Source organism: Hippopotamus amphibius, chromosome 17, assembly GCF_030028045.1.
Source record: "Hippopotamus amphibius kiboko isolate mHipAmp2 chromosome 17, mHipAmp2.hap2, whole genome shotgun sequence".
Lineage (NCBI taxonomy): Eukaryota > Metazoa > Chordata > Mammalia > Artiodactyla > Hippopotamidae > Hippopotamus > Hippopotamus amphibius.
The window spans coordinates 15,781,032-15,806,152 of NC_080202.1; the positions used below are offsets into that span (position 1 = coordinate 15,781,032).

At 55.6% G+C, this 25,121-nt stretch overlaps 1 protein-coding gene across 2 annotated transcripts in view; it reads left to right on the forward strand.

Moving 5' to 3' along the window:
• Nucleotides 1–23,787, forward strand: part of SEZ6 (seizure related 6 homolog) — a 43,109-nt gene extending 19,322 nt beyond the window's left edge. The window contains exons 2-17 of one of the 2 annotated variants that reach the window (XM_057715666.1): nucleotides 350–1,018; nucleotides 1,475–1,608; nucleotides 11,120–11,315; nucleotides 15,325–15,510; nucleotides 18,079–18,247; nucleotides 18,380–18,546; nucleotides 19,126–19,320; nucleotides 19,553–19,691; nucleotides 19,803–19,999; nucleotides 20,607–20,801; nucleotides 21,184–21,375; nucleotides 21,462–21,659; nucleotides 21,937–21,975; nucleotides 22,228–22,345; nucleotides 22,430–22,532; nucleotides 22,697–23,787. In XM_057715666.1, the coding sequence (XP_057571649.1) occupies nucleotides 350–1,018; nucleotides 1,475–1,608; nucleotides 11,120–11,315; nucleotides 15,325–15,510; nucleotides 18,079–18,247; nucleotides 18,380–18,546; nucleotides 19,126–19,320; nucleotides 19,553–19,691; nucleotides 19,803–19,999; nucleotides 20,607–20,801; nucleotides 21,184–21,375; nucleotides 21,462–21,659; nucleotides 21,937–21,975; nucleotides 22,228–22,345; nucleotides 22,430–22,532; nucleotides 22,697–22,729 (2,930 nt within the window). In that variant the 3' untranslated portion in view covers nucleotides 22,730–23,787. Of the gene's footprint in view, nucleotides 1–349; nucleotides 1,019–1,474; nucleotides 1,609–11,119; nucleotides 11,316–15,324; nucleotides 15,511–18,078; nucleotides 18,248–18,379; nucleotides 18,547–19,125; nucleotides 19,321–19,552; nucleotides 19,692–19,802; nucleotides 20,000–20,606; nucleotides 20,802–21,183; nucleotides 21,376–21,461; nucleotides 21,660–21,936; nucleotides 21,976–22,227; nucleotides 22,346–22,429; nucleotides 22,533–22,696 lie in introns of those variants that run through there. The other variant, XM_057715667.1, reaches the window with a different exon arrangement.
• Nucleotides 23,788–25,121: the final 1,334 nt, after the last annotated feature.

The window sequence follows — 25,121 nt, forward strand, 5'->3', positions numbered from 1 at the left end:
AGGAATGGGAAATATTTATTCATCATGTCAGTTTGGGGTACCAGGTGTGGCTGTTGAGAAGGATTCTGAGGCCAAATCTGAGAACAGCCAAGACATAGTGCAATGATAGATGGGTAATGTCCGCCTCTGGTGTTGGAGGGGAAGGGATATCTCATGTGCCATCCTTGAAGTATGTGATATCATCTCACTTCCACCTCTAAAATTCTATAGCTCCATGATTCTCAACTGTGAGGACACTCCCCAAGGCTCTCTGTCAAAAGAGAGATGGGTCTCCTACTGCCTGGGCTGGGTGCAATGCTGCCCACTGTGGGGCAGGAGGAGAACCTCTGATCATCTGTTCATATTTCAGGACTCTCCTCGGAGGCCCCTACGGTGGGGGAAGGGCAGGCCCTGGGCATGGAGGAGACGGATGGGGAACTGACAGCAGCCCCCACACCTGAGCAGCCAGAACGAGGCATCCACTTCGTCACAACGGCCCCTACCCTGAAGCTGCTTAACCACCACCCCCTGCTCGAGGAATTCCTACAAGAGGGGCTGGAGAAGGGCGAGGAGGAGCTGAGGCCAGCACAGCCCTTCCAGCCTGACCCACCCACACCATACACCCCAAGTCCCCTTCCGCGCCTGGCCAACCAGGACAGCCGCCCCGTCTTCACCAGCCCCACTCCAGCCATGGCGGCAGTACCTACTCAGCCCCAATCCAGGGAAGGACCCTGGAGCCTGGAGTCAGAGCCCCCTGCACTTCACATCACAGCTCCCCTACCTCCAGGGCCCAGCATAGCAGTGCCCACCTCAGGCCCAGGGGAGAGGCCCAGTACTACACCCCCTAGCAGGGCATGGACTCCGACCCAAGAGGGTCCTGGAGACATAGGCAGGCCCTGGGCTCCAGAGGTCATGTCCCAGACCACAGGGCTTGGGATTGAGGGGACCATCGCCACCTCTACGGCTTCAGGGGACGATGAGGAGACCACCACCACCAGCACCATCATCACCACCACCATCACCACAGTCCAGCCACCAGGTCAGCTACATGCAGGCTTGCAAATCTAGAGATGGGGATGGGGGAGCTGGGGGGCCCCTGAATTCCTCCCTCTCTTTCACTGTGCTGGCCTGCCTTGCCTTTGGTACCAAGGGCCAGCCTGCAGGAAGCATGTGGATCACAACTAGATAGACCCAGGTTCAAATCCTGATTGGAAGCAACTACAGCAGACCTTAGGAATTTTATCTAAACTCCCTGAGCCTCATCTGTAAAACGGCAATAAGAAGACCTACCTCATTGAGCCACTGCAAGAAACTGAGATAAGAGTGCACACAGTAGGTGCTCTAGAGAATGTGGTTCCCTGCTTTCAACAGGGTCATAGACCTCCCAAGGGGTGAGCTTCACCACACGTATACCCACACACACAGATGGGTTAGCCATCGTCGGAGCCACTTTGCCAGAACTGGGTTTAGCCTTATGTCTCCTCCTGCCTCTCAGGCCCTTGTAGCTGGAATTTCTCAGGCCCAGAGGGCTCTCTGGACTCGCCCACGGCCCCTAGCTCACCTCCTGATGTCGGCCTGGCCTGTTTCTACTACATCTCTGTCTACCCTGGCTACGGCGTGGAAATCAAGGTGAGTGACTGCATCTGGCAGGGGCAAACCTGGGCCTAGGGTGTTATCTTTCCAGAATGGTGCTGGCTCTAGGGGGAGGTGGGGATGTGCAGGGTCCTCAGCTGGAGGGGGCCTAGGCCAGGGCTGGGTGATGGGCCTAAGGATTCTGCCCCATGCATCAGGGAGTGAAGAGGCTACTGCGCCCACTCGGCAAGGCCTAGGCTGGGAGGGGCTGCGGGAGGAGCAGGTGTGCCCATCCTCTTCCTCCAAACGTTTAATTAGGAGCTCAGGAGAGCTTGAGGAGAGGGCTGCAGCCTTGGGTGGGCAGGGGATTGGGTGAGTGTCTGAATCCATGTGTCTGAGTCGAGAGAACTCAGGGTGGCCTGGTTGGGCCTGTGAGAGCCGTGGAGCCTGACTTTCTCATGTATTCACCACTCATTCCCTTCAGCAAATACTCTGAGCAGCTCCTCTGGACCAGGCCCTGTGCTGGCTCCTGGGATGCAGAGGTAGGGAAGACAGACATGGCCACACCATCAGAAGTGACCAGCTGTTGGAGGAGTCAGACCTAGTGCCCAGCCCCCTGCCCCCTCCTTCCTGGGCCACCACATCCCTCCCTTGGCATCCCTGCCTTGGCATTAGGCTCTCTCTTAATCCCCAAACCTGAGCCTACAGGTCCTCATGATGTCCCACAGGCTCCACACCTCCACATGCCCCAAACCCAGCTCTTCCTTTTTGTTCCCCCAAACCTGCTTGCTACTCCACTCCTGTCCTCAGAGATTGACCCCAACCAGTCAGTAACCTGAAGCAGGGCCACCACAGTGCATTGTACATGGCGTCCCTGGAGCTGCGTGACCAGGGGCACTTGGCCCTTCCCTCTCCCTCTTCCACCGACTCATGCCCAAGTTCTGTCACCACGACATTCCCCCAAACTCAGATCTGCCTGCTGCTCCCCCTCTATCCCAGCCGCCAGGTGGTCCAGCCTCTGCCATCTCTCCCCTGATGATGCAGCGGCTGCCTCACTGGACACTCCACGCACGCTTGCCTTCATGACCACCCTCCAGCCACACTGCGGTCACTCCTCTCAAATGAAACTGATGCCACCTTCTATGTCTCCCCCACGTCTAAATCAAGGCCAGTCCCTCCGGGCCCATCTCTAGCCACTCCTTCCCTTGTTCTCTACTCCTGCTTTGCACGAAGCAGCTTGCAGCTAAGGGAAGGGGCCAAGTGCGCATTCCCCCATAAGCCCCAGTTGCGCCTGCTGGTCCATTTGCCCGGAAGAGTCATCCTCCTATCCCCTCCCTTAGGACTCAACCCTGGCATCACCTTTTCTGGGAATTCTCTCCTGATCCCCAAAGGCTGGGGCATCCCCCATCCTAGGTCATCACTCTGTATCCCGCGGGTGTGTCTATCGCTGTCCACCTCCCCAGCTAGACTATAAGCTTCTTGAGGGGTGCCTGGGCACACAGGGCCCTGACGGGGTTCTTCATGGGCTGATTGAATGAATGTACAAGCGAATGGAGGAAGGAAGGAATAAGGTGACATTTAATGTGACTCTGGAGCCTGAGTGAAGGCGGAGAGGAGAGGCGTTTAGCCCAACTGAGAGAATCAGGCAGGTGACTGAGGAGCACAGGGAAGGGGCAGAGGAGGAGTCCCGGGAACAGGACAGAGCTGCCTATTCCCCCTTCCCGGGCGGCTCCCCACACATCCCAAAGTCCCTGGATCTGGGCCTAGAGCCAGCTCATCTGTCCTGCAGCCGCCCCCTCAGCCCCCTGGGGAAGTCAGGTCCAAGTGGCTGAGGCAGGCCCTGTTGAGGGGGGCTCTTGTCCCAGCACTGGCCCACCCCTGCCCTTCTTTCTGTAACTCTTTGCTCCTGTTCTGCCCAGCCCTGTGCCCCTCGCCCTGGTCTGACTAGGAGGGTAATTAGGAACAGCCACCACCCCCCCCAAGCCATTAGCACTCAGTGCTGCTTCATTAAGGTAATTAATGTAAAATCATCCCCTAATGAGGGGTGGCACCGGCTGTGGCTCACCGGGTGGAAGGCACCAGCTGCAGTTGTGGGGAAGGGGGCGGGAGGGGGCAGATGCCAGGCCAGCTGCCCCCCTGCAGGCCCAGACTGGCTCTACCTGCCCCCAAGCCTACCACCCCCACGGACGCCCACTAGGCCAAGCTGGGCCCAGTCCTGGTACTCTCCACAACGTGGCAAGATGCCGGCTCTGCCTGCCCTGGCCCTGGCCCTGGCCCTGGCCCAAGCACAAGCCCCATCCTGGATACCCACCCCCTCACGTAACCCCCATAAGCCTCCTGTCTGTTGTCTGGTTCTGCCACATTTTTTTCATCAATGCAAAAGCCGTTACCAGGCAACCTTGAGAGGAAGACCTGCCACAGCCCTGGATGGCTGTCAGGAAATGTAGCAGGCAGATGCTGGCCCCACCCTCTACCTCACCACCATGGGCAGAGTCCTTGGGGACCCTGTTGGCCCTGATGGCCTGAGATCGCTTCTGAGGCCATGGCAGGGAGGGCTAGGTTGGAAGGGACAGAATCCGCCAGGGCTGAAGCAGGATTTAAGGTTCTTCCATGGCCAGTTCCGGCAACCCCTGCTCCCATCTAAGCCTCCTGGCCGCACCACACAAGCCGCCTGGGGACCTAAAGAATTAATGACACAGCAGATCGATACCCAATGTGTATTTGAAAAACTGAGGCCATCGTGGAAAGGGGATTGCCCAAGGTCACTCCGTGAATCGTTAACTAATGTTTCTTGATGAATGAATTTGTTCTGCAAATACAGATTGAGCAATTACTATTGGCCAGGCTCTGTGCTGGGTGCTGGGGACAAAGATCTTCACAGTTAGTGGGAGAGACAGAAATCATAAGTGATGACCAAAACAGGAAAAAAAAAAAAAAGACACGGTGACCACAGAACGCACAGTGCTGTAGGGGATGAGGGTGGCAAGCCCAGAGGATGCAGGAATTCCAGGATGGGGCACACTCCACCAGCTGAGGGCTGGGAGGTCAGAGAAGGCTCCCTGGAGGTGATGATACCTGCTCTGAAGCCTGAAGGATGAGAGGCCAGCAGCCAAGCCTGGGCTGGGAAGCAGTGGGTAAGGCAGACTGGCCCTTGAAGCCTGCCCGGGCAGTTTTAAACAGGTGACTTCATTGCACAGGAGCAGGAGGTGGGCTGAAGGGCTTCTGGATTGTACTCCTGCCAAGGGCTAGGCCTGAGTGCAATGCCCTCCTGCCCAAGGCTGGAGACTGGGCCAGGCCATGCTGGGCATTGGGGGTGAGATGGGTGAGACAGCTGGAATGCCTAGGAGGGTGTCCACTGCTCCTTCAGGCTTGGGAAAGGCTTGTGGCCTCTCCCCATCGTGGGTAAGCCTCTGCCTGCCCCTCCTTGAATTCATAGGGATGGTTCAGGGTAGGTGAAAGGGATGGAGTCCTGGCAAAGGGGATAGAGGAACCACGGAAGAAGAGGAACACCTTAAAGACCCACACATCACACCCCTGCGCAGGTGCTGACACCATGTTGAGCCTCTGCCATGGGACCACAGCCCTGGCTCAAGACTGGGGCCCTGGGCAAGACGCTCTCAACTCCCTCTTTGTGAGGAACAGCCTCAGGGCTTCCGGAAACCCTAACAGCCCAGCTCTCCAAGGCTCGGACCACAGCCCCTCATAACCTGCTTCATGCCCTGCCCCCACCTCCCTTCAGCATGCTGCAGCTATCTGCGCCCTCCGAGGCTGAGGGTGTGAGCTGCCTGCAGGAAGAAGGCCAGGGCCGGCCCTCTATGATGGCAAGAGGCTTGCCGATTTCAGCCAGAGGTTGGGCACTGGGTGAGGCTCTTTTTGGGGAGATCCAGAGAAGCCCCTTCAGGATGGGTGGGCATGAACCCCAAAGCCCATGAGGGTCCCATTTCCTCTCCAGACGGCCAGTCTCCCCTGAGGGCTCCAGGCCTTTCTGGGCCTGGATCATGTCTCTCACTGTGCTTGGCATTCCAAGAGCCTTCCCACTGCCAGCCCCATCTTGGCTTGGCTGTTCTCGGTACCATCTGGAGCCTGGGCACAGCTGCCCACAGTCCCTGCCCTAGTGTCCCAGGTGGCCCCATTGGAACACTGCTCTCCCATGCCAGGCCAGCTGCCAGTTTGATAACCAGAACACCCGCCCCTTCTAGGCCAGATCAGGGCCAGGCCTGATGTGGGCACAGGAGTAGGGTGGTGGTCAGTGGGGTGAGATTTCTCAGCAACCTCCTCTTTTTTGGCTCCTGGAAGGCGCATCTGAGGGGGGTGGGTCACAAGGGAGCAGGCAGGTCTAGCCCCATGGACTTAGACCCTTCTCCCCCTCCCTAAAGTAGACCCTCCCTCATTAGGGTTTGTGGACAAGCATCAGTTAAGACAAGAGCATGGAAGCTGTCACATAGGACTGGGGTTCCACTCCTGGCTTTGTAGACCATTTCTCAGTCATTAGGCTGAGCCCCTGGCCTTCTCTGGGCCTGTTTCCCTTTCTGTTAAAGGAGGTTGAACTGGGTGATGCAAAAGGCTCCCCCCAGCCAGTCGCTCTGAGTATGGCTCATTTTCTGGGTGGGAAGCTCCCTCACAGGTCAGACTGGGCAACGGCACCTCAGGCCCTTGACCCTGTTTCCTGCTTCCTAGCAGCTGCAGAACCTGGGCCAGGTTGAGGGTGGCTCCCAGGTACAGTGCCTTCCACGTAGAGCCCTGGCAGACCTGAGCTGAGATGGATCCACAGCCTGGGTGGGGCCCAGGTCTCTCCAAAAAAAGAGAAAGAGGACTGCTGATGCTGCGTCCACCCTGTGCAGAGCCCCTTACAGGCGGGATTGTACTTACTCCTTACAACCCCAGGAGGTGGGTACGGTTATCCCATTTCACAGATAAAACTGAGATTTAGAGAGGTCATGTGACTTGCCCAAGGATCTATCAACTAGTCACTGATGGGGCTGGGATTTAATTCCAGGACTCAAGAGCCCCTGTTCGTCCCTGGCCCAGAAGATTGGTCTGTTCCAGAGAGGGAGTTCAGTTGGGAACAGCTGGAGAGCTCCATCCCCAACCCCTTTTCTCAGCCCAGCCCTGCCTGCTCCTTTAGGACCCCCATCTGGAATTCTCCCAGTTTTGGGAGAAAGGCCTGGGACGCTCCTATGAAGACAAAGCATTGGCCCAGGAATCAGGAGTCCTGGCCTGGAGTCCTGGCTTTGTCTTGGATTTCCTGTGTGACCCAAAGAGGAGCTCTCAACTTCTCTGATTACATGGTTCCCCTCTCTATAGAGCGGCGATAAACACAGCCTGCCCTGCCTCCCTTATTGAGGTTTTCTGAGATCTGAGAGGATAATGGGTGTGAAAGGGCTTTGAAAACTGTAAAGGATCTCATGGGAAGAATTGTGACTCTACTACTGTTGGAGTGAGGGAGCATGTGGATGTGGGGACACATGTGTGCCAGGTCATGTGTTTGAGGGAGCTGTGTGAGGGCAGCGGGCTTCTGTCAGAGTATACACGGGGGTGTTGGTGACCAGGAGAGTGCAGTGGAGCAGGGGCTGTGGTCGGCTTCTGGTACCGGGGGAAGGGCTTGCACACAAGTCATCGCTGAGCTCATGGCCTGTGCAGGGTTGTACTAAGATGATTGTGTGCAAAGATTTATGGTACCATCCTGCCTATGAGTCACACCATTAGGGCATGTTCTGGAGACCAGTTGGCAGCTTCCATGGGGACAGACAGGCCAGTCAAGGCTGATGGTCTGGGGTTGGCTGAGGGCAACCTGAATCCTCCACATCCCCCATCCAGAAAGGAGTCAGCCCCCACAAAGCAGCCATATTTCCTTCCTTCAGCTGACCCCTGGTCTGCTGGGAGCCGGGCAGTGTTAGAGAGCCAGGGTCCTGTGGGAATTGTCCTCAGCTCCCTCTGTTTCTGTCTTCCCCAGCCTGGTCTCCAGCTCCCCTCTTGTCACTGGCTAGGGGGTGGGAAGACAGCCCTCATGAGCAGAGCTGACATTTCAATCTGTCTCCTGAGCTCTTCAGATGCCTGCAAATTACATCAAGACTTCATCACCCCCCTTGTCTAACACCCAGCCCTGTCTGGCCCCTGTCAGGTCTGGCCCTCAAACAAGTGACAAATTACATCCGGCCACTGTGCCAGGCCTGCAAGTGGGTGCTTGAAACCCAAGGGACCGGCGCTGCATTAGACAGCTACTGTGAGAATAGGGTGCCTTCTGGATAAGACCCCCGAGTAATCAGGCCCACTCCATTCCATGCTCTCATGGCAACCCCTACCCCCAGGCCAGCTTTGAGGGGGCCATGCCTTCCCAGATCAGAGGCGGACAGAGGTCTCAGCTCCCAGTTTTCTCAGCTTTACAGGCTTCTGGGGGGAAAGATGGCTCAACATCTGGAAAAAAGCCTGGTCTGGCCAAAAACCACCTCCCTGCTAAACCTGGCAGACGTGGGGCCCAGGAATAAAGATGTCTAGAAATCTGTCTGCAGGTGACACCCCCATGAGGTTAGGAGGGAGGGAGCTGCCTCTGCCTCCAGGAAGGCAAGGCTCTGCTACTCAACACCTGTGTGACCTTTCGAACGCTCCTTAGCCTCTCCCAGCCTCTGTTTACTTCAGGGGATTTTACCACCTACCTTATAGAATTGTGGTGAGGATGAAATAACTGAAAATAGTACGAGGCTTGACACATTGTCGGTGCTCTGCGAATGGTAATTGTTATTGATGTTGCTGCCGCTGTTGCTGGCTAAACAGCAGGGTCGGGAGCTGGAAGCTAGGGGTCAAAAGCGTGTTTATGGGAACTAGGAAAAATGCTAACTTCACGTCTGCTTCTCTGCCTTCGCATCTTTAGTAATTTGCCGGCAGTGATGTCCTCCCTCCTCCTCCTCCCCGTCCGGCCCCGCCCCCTTCAGGCGCTCTCAGACCCACCTGCTCCGCCTGCTCTCCCTGAGCCTGCAACCCCTCCACTCCCCCCTAGAGGATTCCTGCTGCACGCATTCAGTCCCACTTAAGGCAGAATTATATGCTGCCTGGCATCTCTCGATAATTACAGATTCCACGTGTGCGAGTCTTGTTTGCCCAACTCTAGAATCACAGAATCTCCAAGTTTGAGGGGACCTCATCCAGCCTCCGCCTGCCTCAGGAATTCCCTGAGGAATGTCCCTGGCAGATGGTCCGGCAGCCTCCACCCAAACGTGCCCTGGCGGGAGCTCCTCATCAACAAGCGGCACTTCTGCCCCAGCATCCCTGCCTTGAGCCTTCTCTTCAGCCTCAGAGATCCCCCAGGTCTTTGCTCCCAGGCAGGGGAGACTGCAGGGCATGTCTGTTCTCAGCACCCGTAGTCTGAGGGGCCCAGAGCCTACCACAGCTGCGTCCTTGGGCCTGGCTGGGCTCAGCATCCTCTGTGATTCTCAGCTCACAGAAATCTGGCAAGGAATGTACCTCCAGCGACCCACACACTCACCCTTTCCACACATCTTTATTGCAACTGGCCAGTGAAGAGGGCATCATGACCTTTAGGCTTTAATAGAGAGACGGCCAGTAGAGGACAGGTGGGGAGGGCCTGAAGTAAAGGAACTGACTGGCGTGGCTTGGGAGGCAGAGGATGGTGGCCCAGAGACCTGAAAGAATGAGCAGCTTCAGCTGGAGAGAAAGAAGGGAAGGCATGCTCTGGGCAGGTCCTGCATATGCAAATGCCCACAGGAGGCAAGTGAGGCGTGGCCCGTGGCTGCAGTGAAGATTAGAGAGGCTGGCTTAGCTGCTGAGGCCCGCTGTGAGCTGGGAAGTTTGGACCTTGTCCTGTGGACAGTCTGAAGTCACCAACAGGGTTTGGGTAGGAGAGAGACATGATCCAATCTGAGACAGCCAGGGCCGGGGAGATGGCTTGGGGATGGGAAGGGTGAAGGCCAGGAGAGAAACAATGGGCAAGGCGGGAGGAGGGAGGGGGAGTAATCAGAGCCAAGGTGGAGACAAAGGGATGCGGAGGAACAATCCACTGAAATACTTGGGAGATAAGATTAGGAGGGGTTTGGTGACTCACTGGATGCCACTTAAATAGCCCAGGCAGATAATCCGATAATCCGTGAAGGTCCTGCCTCAGAGCAACATGTAGGGACCTTGCAAACCATGTAGATCAGTGCTTCGGAATCACCTTGTTAAAATGCAAGGGAGGATTTAGTAGATCTTAAGTGGGGTCTGAGGTTCTGCATTTCTAACAAGCTCCCAAGTGGTGCTGATGCTGCTGGCCCATGGACCACATTTTGAGTAGCAAAGATTCACACTTGGCCATTTTATATGATGAAGAAACTGAAGCTCAAATAGTCGGCATACTTGTCCAAGATCACATTGTCAGGATTAGGTTCCAGACCTCTGGCTTCCAATCCAATGCTTCTTTACCAGGCCACACTGCCACTTCTCCTCTGGGCAAAGTCTGTTGCTATCCAATCCCTGTTTGACTGAATGGAGGCATGGAGCCCAGAAGGATGCCCCAAGGATTGAAGGGCTAAGGATTGGGGTGGTGGCAGAGAGGCCTGTGACAGCCAGAGGAAAGGACTGGAAAAAGAGACCCAGAGAAGAGAGAATAGAAGCGTGGCTGGCACGAGGAGGGGTGTGGTATAAGGCCAGGCTGAGCAGTCAGCCGGAAGGGCCAAGTTGGGCAGGGCCTCAAGGGCCACAACAAGGAGTCTGGACTAGGTACTATGGTCTTTGTGGGCTCCCTGGAGAGCCACGGAGGATTTAAATAAGGAAGCACCGTGAGCGAAAGCAGATCGGGGCTATTCCCTGGCTGCAGTTCGGAGAATATTGATGTGGAGGGAGGAGTGGGTTAAGCCCTGCAGGCAGGGAGGCTGGCAGGTGGCTGCTGAGATGGTCTAGGTAAGCAATGACAGTGAGGACTGGGGAGGTGGCAGTGGGGATGAAGAGCAGTGAACAGAGTTGGGGGCCAGTTGACAGGACGGAATGACGGATCGGATGTGGGGTATGAGGGAGGAGGCGAGATGCCCGGTTCTAACTTGGGCATACAGATGGACGGTGAGGTCATTCCCTGAGCTGGGGAGCCAGGGGAGCTGCCAGTTGGGGGAAGAGGATGGCTCCGTTTGAGACAGGCTGGATATGAGATGCCAATGAGGGATGTTCAGGGGAAGCTGGGCCATTCGTCTGATGTTTAAGACCCCACCTTGCTGGCCAGGCCCTTGGCAGACACCATCTAGTTCAACACACCCACTGCATCCCCACGTACAGATGAGAAAACTGAGCCTAGGGTAATGAAGGGACAAGGAGCATTTGGTGTAACTGAAAAGCTTTGGAAACAGACACGTTTACAAATCCCACTTCCGCTAATCGCTTTGTGACCTTGGACAATGTACTTAGTATCTCTGAACTTCACGTCCTGTTTCACAGGGTTACTGGGAAGGTAAAATGAGCTCTTCCTGCACTGAAGTGTCTAGCTCAGGGGCACTGAAGATTGGCCATACCCCAGGCCTGCAGGAGCCTGAGGATAGCAGGGCTCAATCAGCAAAAAGAAGACTGACTCTTCTGCTTATTCCATGGGCAGGTCCAGAACATCAGCCTCCGAGAAGGGGAGACAGTAACTGTGGAGGGCCTCGGGGGGCCTGACCCCCTGCCTCTGGCTAACCAGTCTTTCCTGCTGAGGGGCCAAGTCATCCGCAGCCCCACTCACCAAGCGGCCCTGAGGTTCCAGAGCCTCCCACCACCTGCTGGGCCTGGCACCTTCCATTTCCACTACCAAGGTAGGCCTGGGCAGCTGAAGGAAGGACCAGCCCAAACTGGCTGCCCTCCTGGGGATCTCTGGTGCTATTACAGCCTGGGGGGAACATGGAGAGACCAGTAACACACAACTCAGGTGCCCAGTGAAGCTCTGTACAGCTGGAGGTGAGTATCGCCCATCTGATACCTCCAGGACCTTCCCTTCTCTACCTACCACCCTGCAGAGAACAGGTCTCGAAGCGGGACTGACACAGAATTAGGCAGCCCCAGGTGTGTCCATTGCCATTCATTCATTCATTCATTCAGTAAACTTTTCCTAGGCATCTGCTCCTTGCCAGACCTGTGCTGGAGACTAGCCGTATTAAGATCCAGCCAAGTCCTTGCCCTCAAGGAGTTCAGAATCTCTGCAGGAGGCAGACACTTAACAGGCAGTAACAATAGGGGCCTTCTCCCCAAATGCAAGGGGGTCAAGGTCAAAGAGGCTTGACAGGGACCATCTAGATGTCCTTAGCTACCACCCTGACCTTGCTGAACTGCCTCACCCGCCCTGGACCTGGCCCATGCCCCAGTCAGCTCAGAACACTTCTGGAAATAGGAGAGTGGCATGATATAATAGGAAAATCACAGACTCGGGAGATGGGCAGGTCTGTGTCTGAATCTCCTTCCCACTGGCTATTGACCTTGGGCAAGTCTTTTGACCTCTCTAACCTTCCTTTTCCTCTGTTGTAAAATTATACCAAATACCTATTCCACAGAGTCATAGTAGGGATGAAACAAAATGGTGCGTGTCAAGTACTGGGCACACATCCTTGAAGAAACTGGAAACTACATCAAAGAGCTGGTAGGATCGAAAATGGAGGAAAAGGGGCTTGGGACTCTATCCCTCTCCCATCAGTATCCCTCCTGGCCCCTTCTTCCCCAGGCAAAGTCTTCTTCATCCCTTGCATTGCTGTGACAAGGTAACCAGTTCAGACTGGGGAGCACTAATGGGGAACAATTGATGTGAACAATTGCCTTGCATTGTCAGGGACCACCTCCGAGGCGCTGCCGGGGGCCACAGCCACACCTCTGGAGATGGGGATGCTTGGACCCCCGCCCAAGGAGTACTCACCCCTTCCTGGCCTCTCCACCTAAACTTGGGGGAGCAGTCTGGTGTGGCAATAGGGAGCCCGGTGGTCATCAGGGGCCGGCCGGGGGCTTGTCAGAAACAAGGGGCCAGCTGAGGCACGGGTGAGCATCTAGGCAGCCCGGCCAGCCTCCCTAATGGCTCATCCATCCTCCCCAGCAGCGGGCATAATTTCACGCCACGGTAACCTCTCTTGCTGCAAATTCCTTTGCTCAAACCCCTGGACCTTCTCTCTGTTGGGCCAAAGGTGGCTGAAAGGCAGTGAGTTGGAGGCGTGGTGAGGGCTGCAGACCCCAAGAAGGGGCTGGGAAAGCTGGCCCCGTCCTGCCTCTTTCTCAGTTCCCAGAAGCCCTCCCTCCTCGGCCCAGTTTTTGTCAATGATCAGCTCTTTCCTTAATGAGTGTAATTCCCCTAATTATAGGCTGTAATTAGCCCTGATCCCAGAGATGGGAACAGGAGGAGCGTGTGCTCATACGCGCGTCTCCCTGGGCTGGAGAAAGAGGGTGCCAGAAGAGGGGGTGAGGGGCCTGGTACAGGCACCCCTGCCAGAGCTGTCCAAGATAACATTGGAGATCAAAAGGATGGGCCCCCACAAGGGCGTCCTCTGCAGAACCAAGTTCCAACTGCCCTCCCACAGCCTCAGGTAGGGTAAGGAAGCAGAGGGCCCTGCCAGGCATCCCCCTCCTCCCTCCTGAATATTCCTGGCACTGGACTTGGCCCCAGAAACAGATGCCAGGGAGAAAATAGCTCAACAGATTGCAGTGATGCAGGCTCCCCGGGAACAGTCGTCATGGCAACAGGAGGAAGCTCGTCCTGGGAAGTGGCACTTTACCCACCACGGAGTCTGGGGGCTTCATCATCCGCCCCCAGCCTCCTGCTCTCACCTCATCCCAGCCCAACTTCCTAATCTGTGAAATGGGGGACCTCCCTTCCCAGAGTTGTGATAAGAACTCATGGGGAAGATGGAAGTACAAGTGTTGAGCATGCCATCTGGCTCATGACCTAGACCGCCCTGGATGTCACTCCCCCTTCATGCTGGCTAGAGTGCCCCACTCCATCCCAGCCTGGGGTTTCTCCCCAGATCATTGTGAGTGGCCACCCTGAACAACCACCCAGGACAGCCTTGGTTATTACTCTAAGGTTTCTCTGACTCCTGAGCTCAGGTTTCTACTCCACCTCGGAAAGCAGGTGGGAAAGGGCAGATAGAAAGCAAGTGAACTGTAGAGCCAGGAGCTTCGAGCACCCACTCTACCACTTACTGGCTGTGTGATCAGGGCAAGTCCCTCAGTCTCTCTGAACCGTAGTTTTCCTCACCTGAAAATGAGTTAATAACCCCTAACTTCCTCCTAAGCATGCTGTAGACATGAAATAAAAAGAGTGTGAAGGCACTTTAGAAGCTGGAAGATGCATGAAGATGTGAGCTGCTTTTATTAATCAAAATTACAGACAATAACAGCGGATCAGTGCATTCACTATTTGTTCTATGCCAAGACACTGCACACACATCCTCTCAACCTCTCCTGTAACAACATTGGATGCAATACTCCAAATGGGTGGGTAAACAAGGACACTGAGGCACAGAGAGGTTAGGTAGTTTGGCCAAAGTGGCACAGCAAGTAGGGGAGCCTGTATTCAAACCCAGGCAGTCTGACCTCAGAGCCCACCTCCTAAGGACTGCCCCGCACCGACTGCCAGTCACAAGCAACCACTCATTGGCTGTTCTTTTAAGAACTCAGTGAGAGAGGGATGAGTAGGAATCACTTGCCCCTTTTACAGACCTAGTAACTAAAGCCAGGACAGGTAAAAATCACAAAACTTGTGTCTGGACCCTGGCCTGCCCAGAGGCAGCCCTTTCTTGCAGTCATTTAAAGGCACACAGAGGCTTGTAGGGTCCCTGCCTGGACCTCTCTTCCCATCCACCTAGTACCATCAGTAAGGGTGGGCCTCCTCCACCCCAAGACCCAGGTGTGGTTCCTCAGTCTAGACGGTCCTCATCTCTCCCACCACCCCCAAGGGTTTTCAGACTCTATAGCCCACACTCTTCGCTCAGCCTCTCTCCCCGACCCCTCCAAGGTCTTCTTTCCTACCTCTCAGACCCAAGCCCTGACCCCCATTTTTAGCTAAGGCCCCAGCTTGGTGTTGGATTGGGATTTGCCGGATTGTTTTATAGGATTTGCTGCCACCATTCGGTCATCCTTGGTATGACAATTCCTAAAGTTACCAAGTTTCCCAGGGCAACTTGTCCCTCCCGCAACTTCCATGAAGGCGTGTCCTGCCTCCCCACCCTCGACCCATCCTGTTTTTAAAAGTCCACAGCCCTTGCCGTCACTTTTTAGCATTTCTCAGTGAACACTAGGAAAGTTTTTACGGTCTGACCTCGATGTTTCCTGCTGTAATTCATATTTGTCCCCTACAGGAAAAATAATATCAACACGTTACATCAGTATAGGCTTTTCACTATTTCAGGTGCTTTCACATCTACAAGTCATTCAGTAAACATTTCTTGGTTCCAGGGATACCAAGCTGAATAAAAAACTATCCCATTTTTTCTCACAATAACCCTGTAAGTGGGCTGGCGTTTTGAACCTCATTTAACAAATGAGGAAACTAGGACACAGGCGAAGTAACTTGCCTGAAGTGTCAGAAAGCTTGGACCAGAACCCAAGGCTCCAACTTCCAGCTCTGTACTTGCTCCACTAACCAGTCCAGGCTGCCAGAAATATCACTGGCACCTTCTGGGGAGGGAATCAGGGTCTCTTTTGGAATTCCTGATGCTTCCTCTAACACCTCAAGGCAGGCTGGGGCAGGGCCCTCTTGCCCTGGCTATGACTCAGCCCCCTGAACACACACACACACACACACACACACACACACACACACACATGTCACCCGTTGTCTCTCTGCAGCCTATCTCCTGAGCTGCCACTTTCCCCGACGTCCAGCTTATGGAGCTGTGACTGTCAGCAGCCTCCACCCAGGAGGTAGTGCCCGCTTCCACTGTACCACTGGCTACCAGCTGAAGGGTGCCAGGCTCCTTACCTGTCTCAACGCCACCCAGCCCTTCTGGGATTCTCAGGAGCCCGTCTGCATCGGTGAGTGGCCCCAGGGGACTCAGTGCTGAACAGGGGAGTGAGGTGGGAGGCTCATTCCTGCTCTCTGTTACTGTCTGGCACCTTCATTTGCTCTTCATAAGGAAGCCAGAAAATGACCGCACACCTCAGTAGCGTTCACCCAACCCACACTTATTGAGCACTTACTGTATGGAGGCAGCACAGGTATACAGAGCGGAATTAAATAGGGACTGTGCCCTCACGGAGCCCACAGTTCCAGGAAATGGGGGAGGAAGAAAGCATGTGGGTCACCAACGTCCAGAGCAGGAAGTCAGAAGTACCAAAGAAGAGGGAATTCCCTGGCGGTCCAGTGGTTAGGACCCAGCACTTTCAGTGTCGTGGGCCTGGGTTCCATCCCTGGTCGGGGAACTAAGATCCCGCAAACCGTGCAGCCAAAAAAAAAAAAAAAAAAAAAAAGTACCGATGAAGAGACAGAGTGACCTGGGATGGGGGGAAGCAGTCATTCTTAGTTGGGTACTTCGGAGGCTTCCTGGGGGACGTGGAGCTGAAGGTTTGACATTTCGATGAAGGGAACCATGTGGGCAGTGACACAGAGGAGAGAAGGTGAGGGAGCGTTTAGGGACACAGAAAGCAGCCATGTTTGGCTGAGGCCTGAGACATGTGGAGGGGGCAGTGGGAGGGCCTTGAATGTCAGGCCAAGACACTGGGTGGGGAGCTGTTGAAGTTTTGTGAGGGGGAGGGAGGGGCTCAGAACTGTTCCTCAGGAGAGACAGCCGGGCGGCGTCTGGAGGCTAGGCAGCCAGCCAGGCAAGAGGGTTTGAACTTAGACAGTGACTTTGGGAATGAAGAGGAGGGAAGAGGTTCCAGAGACACGGACGAGGGAAAGTGGGGAAGGAGGAGACTCCCAGATTCTGGTCCTGGGTGATCAGGGCTTCTGAGATTGCTGCCAGTGGAGAGAGGCTTGTTGGCAGGAGGGAGATGGAGTGTTTAGTTTGCAGTGTGAAAGGCACCTTGGGTTTTTGATAGTTATTTCATTCTATAAACTCGTTCTGGGTGCCACGCATAAGCAGAGGTGAATAAGCCAGATGTGGCCTCTGCCCTCAAGGAGCTCTCTGTCTGGCGGGGGGACTGGAAAGCAGCTCAGGAAGTTCAGTGCAGATGGTGCTGTGATGGGGTGAACTCAGGGCACACTGGGGATTCAAGGTGGGGAGAGCTGCCCCCAAACGAGGAGGGAGGCAAGGAAAGCTTCCCAAGGAGAAGGCAGGGAAGGATGACAAGCATGTAAGAGCTCAGGGAAGTGGAGTGGATTCCTGGAACAGCACCTGCAAAGGTGCGGAGGCACGAAGCAGCACGCTGTAGTGACGACGTGGTGAGGTGCACCTGAAGAAGAGGATATACGCGGAAGGGCTGCAGCTGAGTCAAGAGAGAGCTGGGTTTATAAAGGGCTCGAACACCCTCTTGAGCTTGGACTTTATCATGAGGGTAATAGGAATTTAAGTGAAGGGTGGGGCATAATCAGATTTGAAGGTCAGTTCCATTCTGAGACTAAGCAGAAAGGTGAGTCTGTCCTCTCTGCAAAGAAGCAGAGAAGAAACTCACTACAACCCCTTCACTGGGAGCTTTATTAATTTAAAATAGTCTGCAGTCTTGAACACTTGGAGACAAAGGCACTGGGTCTTGGCCATGGCAGCCTGGTCTTTGAGAGCCAGCAGGGTCCAGAGCTGTGTGTCCAGGAGAGAAAAACTCTGCCTGGACCAGCCACACTCCTGTTGCCTGAGACCCCTTCTCTGGCCCCATTTAACTGCCAGGAGCCTGTGGCCAAGTAACTCAACAGCCCTCAGTGATGGGGGTGTGTGAGCTGCTAGCCTGTGTTTAGGAAAAGAGGATGGTCCCAGGCCAGAGGGACCAGTGCTGGAAAGGTCCTAAGGGGTCAGCCCAGGGATAACTGGTAGTGATGCTGTTTTAGAAAGCGTTCAAGACCATCTTCTGGGTAGTAACGTCTGCTAAGGGCACAGGATTTGGAGGTGGAAGGCACGCACACCAAGTGTTTGTCACCCCTGATCTAGCCCTACTCTCTTTTTCATATTCATTCACTCATTTTATTCAACAAACATTGAATACCAACTCTGTGCCTGGCCTGAGAAGACCTGGCCCCTGCCCCCAGGGGGCCTGGGTAAGGGACATTATTCAATAATAACTGGTTTAGGAAAGTGGCATGAGGCAGAGACAGCAGATACACCCAAGAAGGTTGGAGACCTGGTAAGGGGTATTAAGAAAGTTCACCTGGGTGAGGGGAATCGGGGAAGGCCTCCTGAGGAGTCAGCAGAGAGGCGAAGTGACTGACCCAGGGCCACATGGCTAGGCGGTGGTAGAGCTACCTTAGTCAAGGGAGTTACACATGAATAGTCCCAGAGGTGTGAAAGGTTGGGAGGTCGGCTCCCAGGAGCAAAGATTGGACCTTCGGGACCATGAAGGCAAGCTCCCTGCTGTACCTGTGCAGAAGGTACAGAGCTGGGATGGGCAGGGAGGCTCGTCAGGCTGTCTAGGATCCAGCCGGGGCCCAGCCCACGGTGCTGCCCCGTCTCACAGCTGCCTGCGGTGGAGTGATCCGCAATGCCACCACCGGCCGCATCGTCTCTCCCGGCTTCCCGGGCAACTACAGCAACAACCTCACCTGCCACTGGCTGCTTGAGGCTCCCGAGGGCCAGCGGCTGCACCTGCACTTTGAGAAGGTTTCACTGGCAGAGGATGACGACAGGTGAGGGGATGTCCTGGTGGGACAGGAGTTCCTGGCCTGGTAATACCCTGCTGGAGGGATGGTACCCAACCCGGGGGCCTCACCCCACCCAGCTCAGCAACCAGCCACGCAGCTGCTGCTCTCCTGGCCCAGGCTCATCATCCGCAATGGGGACAATGTGGAGGCTCCGCCCGTGTATGACTCCTACGAGGTGGAGTACCTGCCCATTGAGGGCCTACTCAGCTCCGGCCGACACTTCTTTGTGGAGCTCAGTACTGACAGCAGTGGGGCGGCTGCAGGCATGGCCCTGCGCTATGAGGGTGAGCCTGCTGGGGCCTAACCAGGGGTGGGGGTCTTGAGCCTAGGGTCTCTTCTCACACCCTCCCCCTCTGCCTCCATTCCATCATCACGCCTTCCACCTCAGCCCTTTTTCACCTGCCTCCCAGGTCCCTTCTCCCTACCCCTCCCCTGAAGTCCAGGATTCTACTCCACCTTTGCAGGAGACCCTTGCCTGGACCCAGGCCCTCTGGTCCAAGAGAATGAATTCTCTAGAGTCTGAAGAACAAAAATGGCCCCAACCCTGAGGGAAGAATTGCTGCAAGAGACATTCTAGCACCACTCATGCATGCCTGTGTTCATTAACTTATTCAAAAAACATTTATTGAGCACCCTCTGTGTACTAAGCACAAAGTAGGCACTGGGAATACAGTGGTGATGAAGATGGCCTCCGGAGCATGATGGGGACGGATGCTCTGGGCTGTCCCTGCCCCCTGCTCCAAACCTCAGACATTCACCTGCAGTCAGGAAGAGAAAGGCCCTGGGGAGGGAAGCAGGAGGACAACTGCCCCCTGCATTTGCCCCTGTCGAGGCTGAGCTGGGCTGGGCCCTGTGGTTTGCAGCCTTCCAGCAAGGCCACTGCTATGAGCCCTTTGTCAAATACGGCAACTTCAGCAGCAGCGCACCCTCCTACCCTGTGGGTACCACCGTGGAGTTCAGCTGCGACCCTGGCTACACCCTGGAGCAGGGCTCCATTATCATTGAGTGTGTTGACCCCCATGACCCCCAGTGGAATGAGACAGAGCCTGCCTGCCGAGGTCAGTAGGCACCAGTGGATGGTCCTGCCAGGGGCAGGGAGGAGGGTGGGCACCAGGGAGCCAGCCACAGGGCCTGGGACCACAGGGGCCCTGTGACAAGTGTGATTTGAGCTTCCTCCTGAGGAGGAGGTGGGGGCTCCCAGCAGTGGGTAGGCACTCCTGCGGGCAAGTGGCAGCCCCAGGACATGGCACTGGGGGAAACGCGGAGAGGACGCGCCTCCCTGCCTTCCAGCCGTGTGCAGTGGGGAGATCACAGACTCGGCCGGCGTGGTGCTCTCCCCCAACTGGCCGGAGCCCTACGGCCGTGGGCAGGACTGCATCTGGGGCGTGCACGTGGAGGAAGACAAGCGCATCATGCTGGATGTCCGAGTGTGAGTGCCCACTGGGCTCAGCCAAGCTACCTCCTGAGCTCTGGGGTCATCTCTCACCCAGCCCGTCCTGGGGTCCCCGGGCCTGCCCTCCCTGACAGTCCTCTTCCACAGGCTGCGCATAGGTCCTGGTGACGTGCTTACCTTCTATGATGGGGATGACCTGACAGCCCGGGTCCTGGGCCAGTACTCTGGGCCCCGTGGCCACTTCAAGCTCTTTACCTCCATGGCTGATGTCACCATACAGTTCCAGTCGGACCCCGGGGCCTCAGTGCTGGGCTACCAGCAGGGCTTCGTCATCCACTTCTTTGGTGAGCCTGTCCCTGCCCCACCTTGCTGCCTGGGGAGAAAGGGATGCCAGGATGCAGCCCCCCAACCATGGCAAGTCAGAGAGGCCCTGCCAGTGAGGAGCCTGAGCGCTCTTATCTGGGGAAACTGGGAAACTCCAGGTATCACCTTCAGGAAGCTAATCTTGTTCTCCATCTTCCCTGAAGGCCCAGGGAGAGGAAGTAAGCCTCTGTTGCAGCCAGAGGAATTTGTATAGACAGCAGGAAGAACTTTGAAAGAGAAACAGGGAACTGAAGAAAGGTGTTCGTTTCTAACTTTCTGACAATTTTTGACAAGTCAAAGTGACAATTTTCCTCACCCTCCCCAGCCCCTCTCTCAGGACTGAGGAATTGGCTAACATGCATTTGGAATTAAGGCCAAAGCTTAGGTGACAACCCTGGAATTTAGGAGACAAAATGATGCCAGGGGCAGGCAAGGAGGGGCCCTTGAGCAGGAAGGCATGAGTCGCTAAGCCTGCCCAGGCCAGGCTAGACCCGGGACAAGCTGGCAGGAGCTGGAGTGCCCATGGGGTCAGGGAAGCTAGCACAGTCCCTTTGGTGCTCCTGAGGGCCTGCATCTTGCTGCCCCCAGAGGTGCCCCGTAATGACACTTGTCCGGAGCTGCCTGAGATACCCAATGGCTGGAAGAGCCCGTCGCAGCCTGAGCTGGTGCACGGCACTGTCATCACTTACCAGTGCTACCCCGGCTACCAGGTGGTGGGATCCAGTGTCCTCATGTGCCAGTGGGACCTAACCTGGAGTGAGGACCTGCCCTCCTGCCAGAGGGGTGAGTGCACCTGTCCCCCAAGTTCTCCCCAACAAAACCTACAAGCCTCTCTCCTGGATTCTGACCTAGACTCCAGCCATTATTAGCTGGTATTCGTGGCCTCGGTTTCCTCATCTGTGAAATGGGATAATACTTTCTCATAGGGTTATCCATCAACTATGCCAAGTATTTCGTTCCTGGTATATGGCCAATCTGTGTTTGTTGACTCTGATGTATGCGAAGGGGACGACTGGGGAGATACACCAGCAAAACAGTAGGGGCAGATAAATAGGGGTGGAGTCCTATGCTGTGAAGATGTTGGCCAACCTGGACAAAGCCAGCGTGGACTGGCTTTTGTTGAGTTCTACTCGGGCTACTTCCCCCCATCACCCCCTACCCATAGTGACTTCCTGCCATGACCCTGGGGACGTGGAGCACAGCCGACGCCTCATATCTAGCCCCAAGTTTCCCGTGGGGGCCACCGTGCAGTACATCTGTGATCAGGGTTTTGTGCTGACGGGTAGTGCCATCCTCACCTGCCATGATCGCCAGGCCAGCAGCCCCAAGTGGAGCGACCGGGCCCCCAAATGTCTCCGTAAGTGTCAAACGGGTAGGAGGGGAAGATGCTTCCTCTGGAGGCTAGGGGCCTGGCACCCTCACTGGGCTCTGCCTGCTTTACAGTGGAACAGCTCAAGCCATGCCATGGCCTCAACGCCCCCGAGAATGGTGCCCGCAGTCCTGAGAAAAGGTTGCACCCGGCGGGGGCCACTGTCCACTTCTCATGTGCCCCTGGCTATGTGCTGAAGGGCCAGGCCAGCATCAAGTGTGTGCCCGGACACCCCTCACACTGGAGTGACCCCCCACCCATCTGTAGGGCTGGTGAGTGCCCTGCCACCCCCGGAACCCCTGCCTGGCCCCCAGGGCTGCTCCGGCAAAGATGTCAAATGCTGAGAACCAGAACCCCCTGCCCATGGCCCCTTCATGTTATTCTTGGTCTCCTCAGTCTCTGCCAGATCCTTCTGACCTGGTGACACCAAGACAAATTCTGGGGTGGGCTCTCCTTGGACAAATCCCTCCTGTGACCAGCCCACTCCCTGCCTTAGTGGTTTGGCTCTTTGGGCTCACCCCCTGCCACTGGCCCTCCCTCTCGTTCCAGCCTCTCTGGATGGCTTCTACAGCGGCCGCAGCCTGGATGGTGAGCCCCCAACCTTGAGGGCCAGGGAAATAATCTCTCTGCCCCTAGTTCTCACAGCTCTCAGGCCATGGGTTCTCCAAGGAGGAAGGGCAGAGAAAGAGAGAGGTCTGGGACTAGCAGGGCAAAAAGCTCCTTCCCTGCCCCCAGCCAGCTAGAGGGAGCTGGTGGCTGGATGCCCCTGGGCAGAGGTGAGGGGATGTGGGATCCAGGCGACAGAGATCTCTGCCCCAATCCCATCCTCTGTGCTTTCAGTTGCCAAGGCGCCTGCTGCCTCCAGCACCCTGGACGCTGCTCACATTGCAGCTGCCATCTTCTTGCCGCTGGTGGCGATGGCGCTCTTGGTGGGAGGTGTGTACCTCTACTTCTCCAGGTGAGTCTGGCTTCCCTTCCTGCCCTGCACCCCTGACTCATTCCTGCCCAGCACTCCTGACTCACAGGCTTCTCTGCCGCACAGGCTCCATGGGAAAAGCCCGCTGCGGCTGCCCCAAACACGACCCCGCCCTTATGACCGCATCACCGTGGAGTCAGCGTTTGACAATCCGACTTATGAGACTGGAGTAAGTACCCATGCCAGGCTTGACACCCTAATAAGGACCCAATTCTATGCTCCCTTGGGCAGGTACCCCTGAGGGTCCTGCCAAGCCCTCCCACTCTTTCCTTTTCCCTTGGGAAGGTGGATTATGGGCTGGCAAACCTTATACAAGTTTCCAACTCCCAGCAGTCTCTTTCCTTTGCAGGAGACGAGAGAATATGAAGTCTCCATCTAGGTGGGGCAGCCTGGGGAAGCCAGCTCAGCCCTGCATCACAGCCCAGCAGCAGCGCTCCCAGCTTCCTGCTGTCCCTCCACCTCCTGTACATACCACCTGGGAAGAGATGCCACCAATCCCTCAAGAAGTTGTGACCTTTCCGCCTGCAATGCCCACCAGGGCCTATTTTCTTGGTACCACAGCCCACTTAGGGCCCTTCCTTGGATCCAAGTCGGGCATCCGCCTCTAGGCAGAACACAGCTGGAGCACATGCATCAAGAACCAGCATTCTCCTGAGCGTCTTTCATGCCCTGGACCTCCAGCCTGGAATTCACAGGCAGAATGGGAACACCTCTCTCCACATGACCACCATCCAGCCCTGGCATGTAGCACCCTGCAGCAGGGTTAACTTGACTGTGGCAGAAACTGTGCCAGGGTGCTCCTCACAGGGCCATCATCACCAGTGGCCAAAACTGCTCTCAACAGCGACCTCCGGGTAGTCCTGACATGCTGACATCAGCACCCTGGGGAGGTCTCTAGTCTTTCTCCAAGGCCCCAGGAATGGTCAGTTATGCCTCCTGTCCCTTCCTGGTGGAGGCAATAATTCTAAGGGATCCTAAGGGGTTTAGGGACTCTACCCCAAGCTCAGGTTGGGCTTCCCTAGGCCATACCACTCATGCTCCACACCAAAGCAGGACACCCCGCTGCTCCTCTGGCAGTCCTACACCCTGAATAGAGGGAGACCTTCCCCTGATGTCAGTCAGGCTGTTAAAAACATCCTCTTTCCCACTAGCCCCTCCTCCAACCCCAGCCACCTGTCAGGCTTCCCTCCTGGCCACTGCGTTTGGGATAAGGGGAGTGGGCAGGCATATTCTGGAGATGAGGAGAGGTCCCAGGGTCCAGGAATCTGGCATGGAACAGGGGGTCAGAGCGTCCCAGGGAGAGGCCCAGAAGCTGGCTGCAGGCCACTTTGTACATGTAATGTATTATATGGGGTCTGGGCTGCAGCCAGAGAACAATATTCTATTTCTGTTGTTTCCTTATTAAAATGGTGTTTTTGAAAAAACCAAGCAATGGCCTGATGGATGGTGCTTTCTTGGAGGAAAGGGAGGTGGAAGATAAATGGGATGTGGACTTTAGGACCAGAAGGCATGCTGGACCTACCAACTGATCATCTCCAGATTTTATCAAAAACCAGTCATGGGAATTCCCTGGCGGGCCAGTGGTTGGGACTCAGCACTTTCACTGCGGTGGTCTGGGTTCAATCCCTGGTCCGGGAACTAAGATTCCACAAGCCTCGTGGTGTAGCCAAAAACAAAAACAAAACAAGTCACATGCCAGTGCTTCAGGGACTACTATCCCAACAAGGTCAGTGCCATAGATGGCATGTGAAATGAGAGATCCCGATGGCTGGTGCCACAGGGGTGTGGAAGCCCAGGAACCCAAATGCTCATCCATCCCAATGCTTCATTTCCTCCTCTTTGCTAGCTCCAGAACTACAGGCTGGCATACTCCTAAGCCTATCCTTAAAAGCCACTGTATAGCTGAAAAAGCCCAGGAAGCCTGACGCCTCTCTTCTTTCGCTTCTTTCCAGCTAGCAAGGCTTAGAAAATTGGAGTAGGAATCAGAGGCTGAACCCCTGACATGAGGCTCTAGTCTGTCTTAGCCTCAGAGAACATCTAGACTGTCAGGCGCAGAGGCAATGCAGCATAGCTGCTTGGCTCCTATTTTAACAAAAGCCATATCCATGGACTGCAGAAAGAGGTGACTGAAGAGGATGTGCTTAAGTTTGCCATGTTTGGTCCTTCCCACCCTCTATGCCCCTTCCCTGTGGCCTCCAGCGCCTCCTGAGATGTGTTTAGCCAGCCTTGGTCCCCATCATACACATCCATGCTTAGAGGTGTGCTCTGCATGGCTGCTCTCCAGAGTAAGAGCAAGAGGGAGGCAACGGGGAGTTATGGGCGCTCAGAAACCAGAAGACAAAAAACCCTGACGGAAATAGTAGAAGTAACCAGAACGTCTACAGTCATCCAACAAGGAGGTCTTCACCACTTGTGGCTGCCCACCTCGAGGTTCCACCACAAGCCACCTTGAAGGACGGAGAGGCTCCAATCCATGCAGGATGTAGTGCCTGAATTAGCCACAAGAGGTCACTGCTGAAGGCATCGGTATCCCACCTGCTCTCGCTCCTCAATCCCCCAGGAACATCCAGGGCTGGAGCTCTCCAAGGTGGCACCAACTACTGGCCCCGATGGGCCGACCTCATCCTCCAGGTTCTGAGAGGAAGGTGTGTGGAGTGCCTAGTTCCCCTGGCGCTTGTCAACAGAGCCAAGTATTATTTCCCTCATTAGTCCATTAATGCCTATGTCTGTTCTCAACTGCAATGATAGTGTTGGTCAA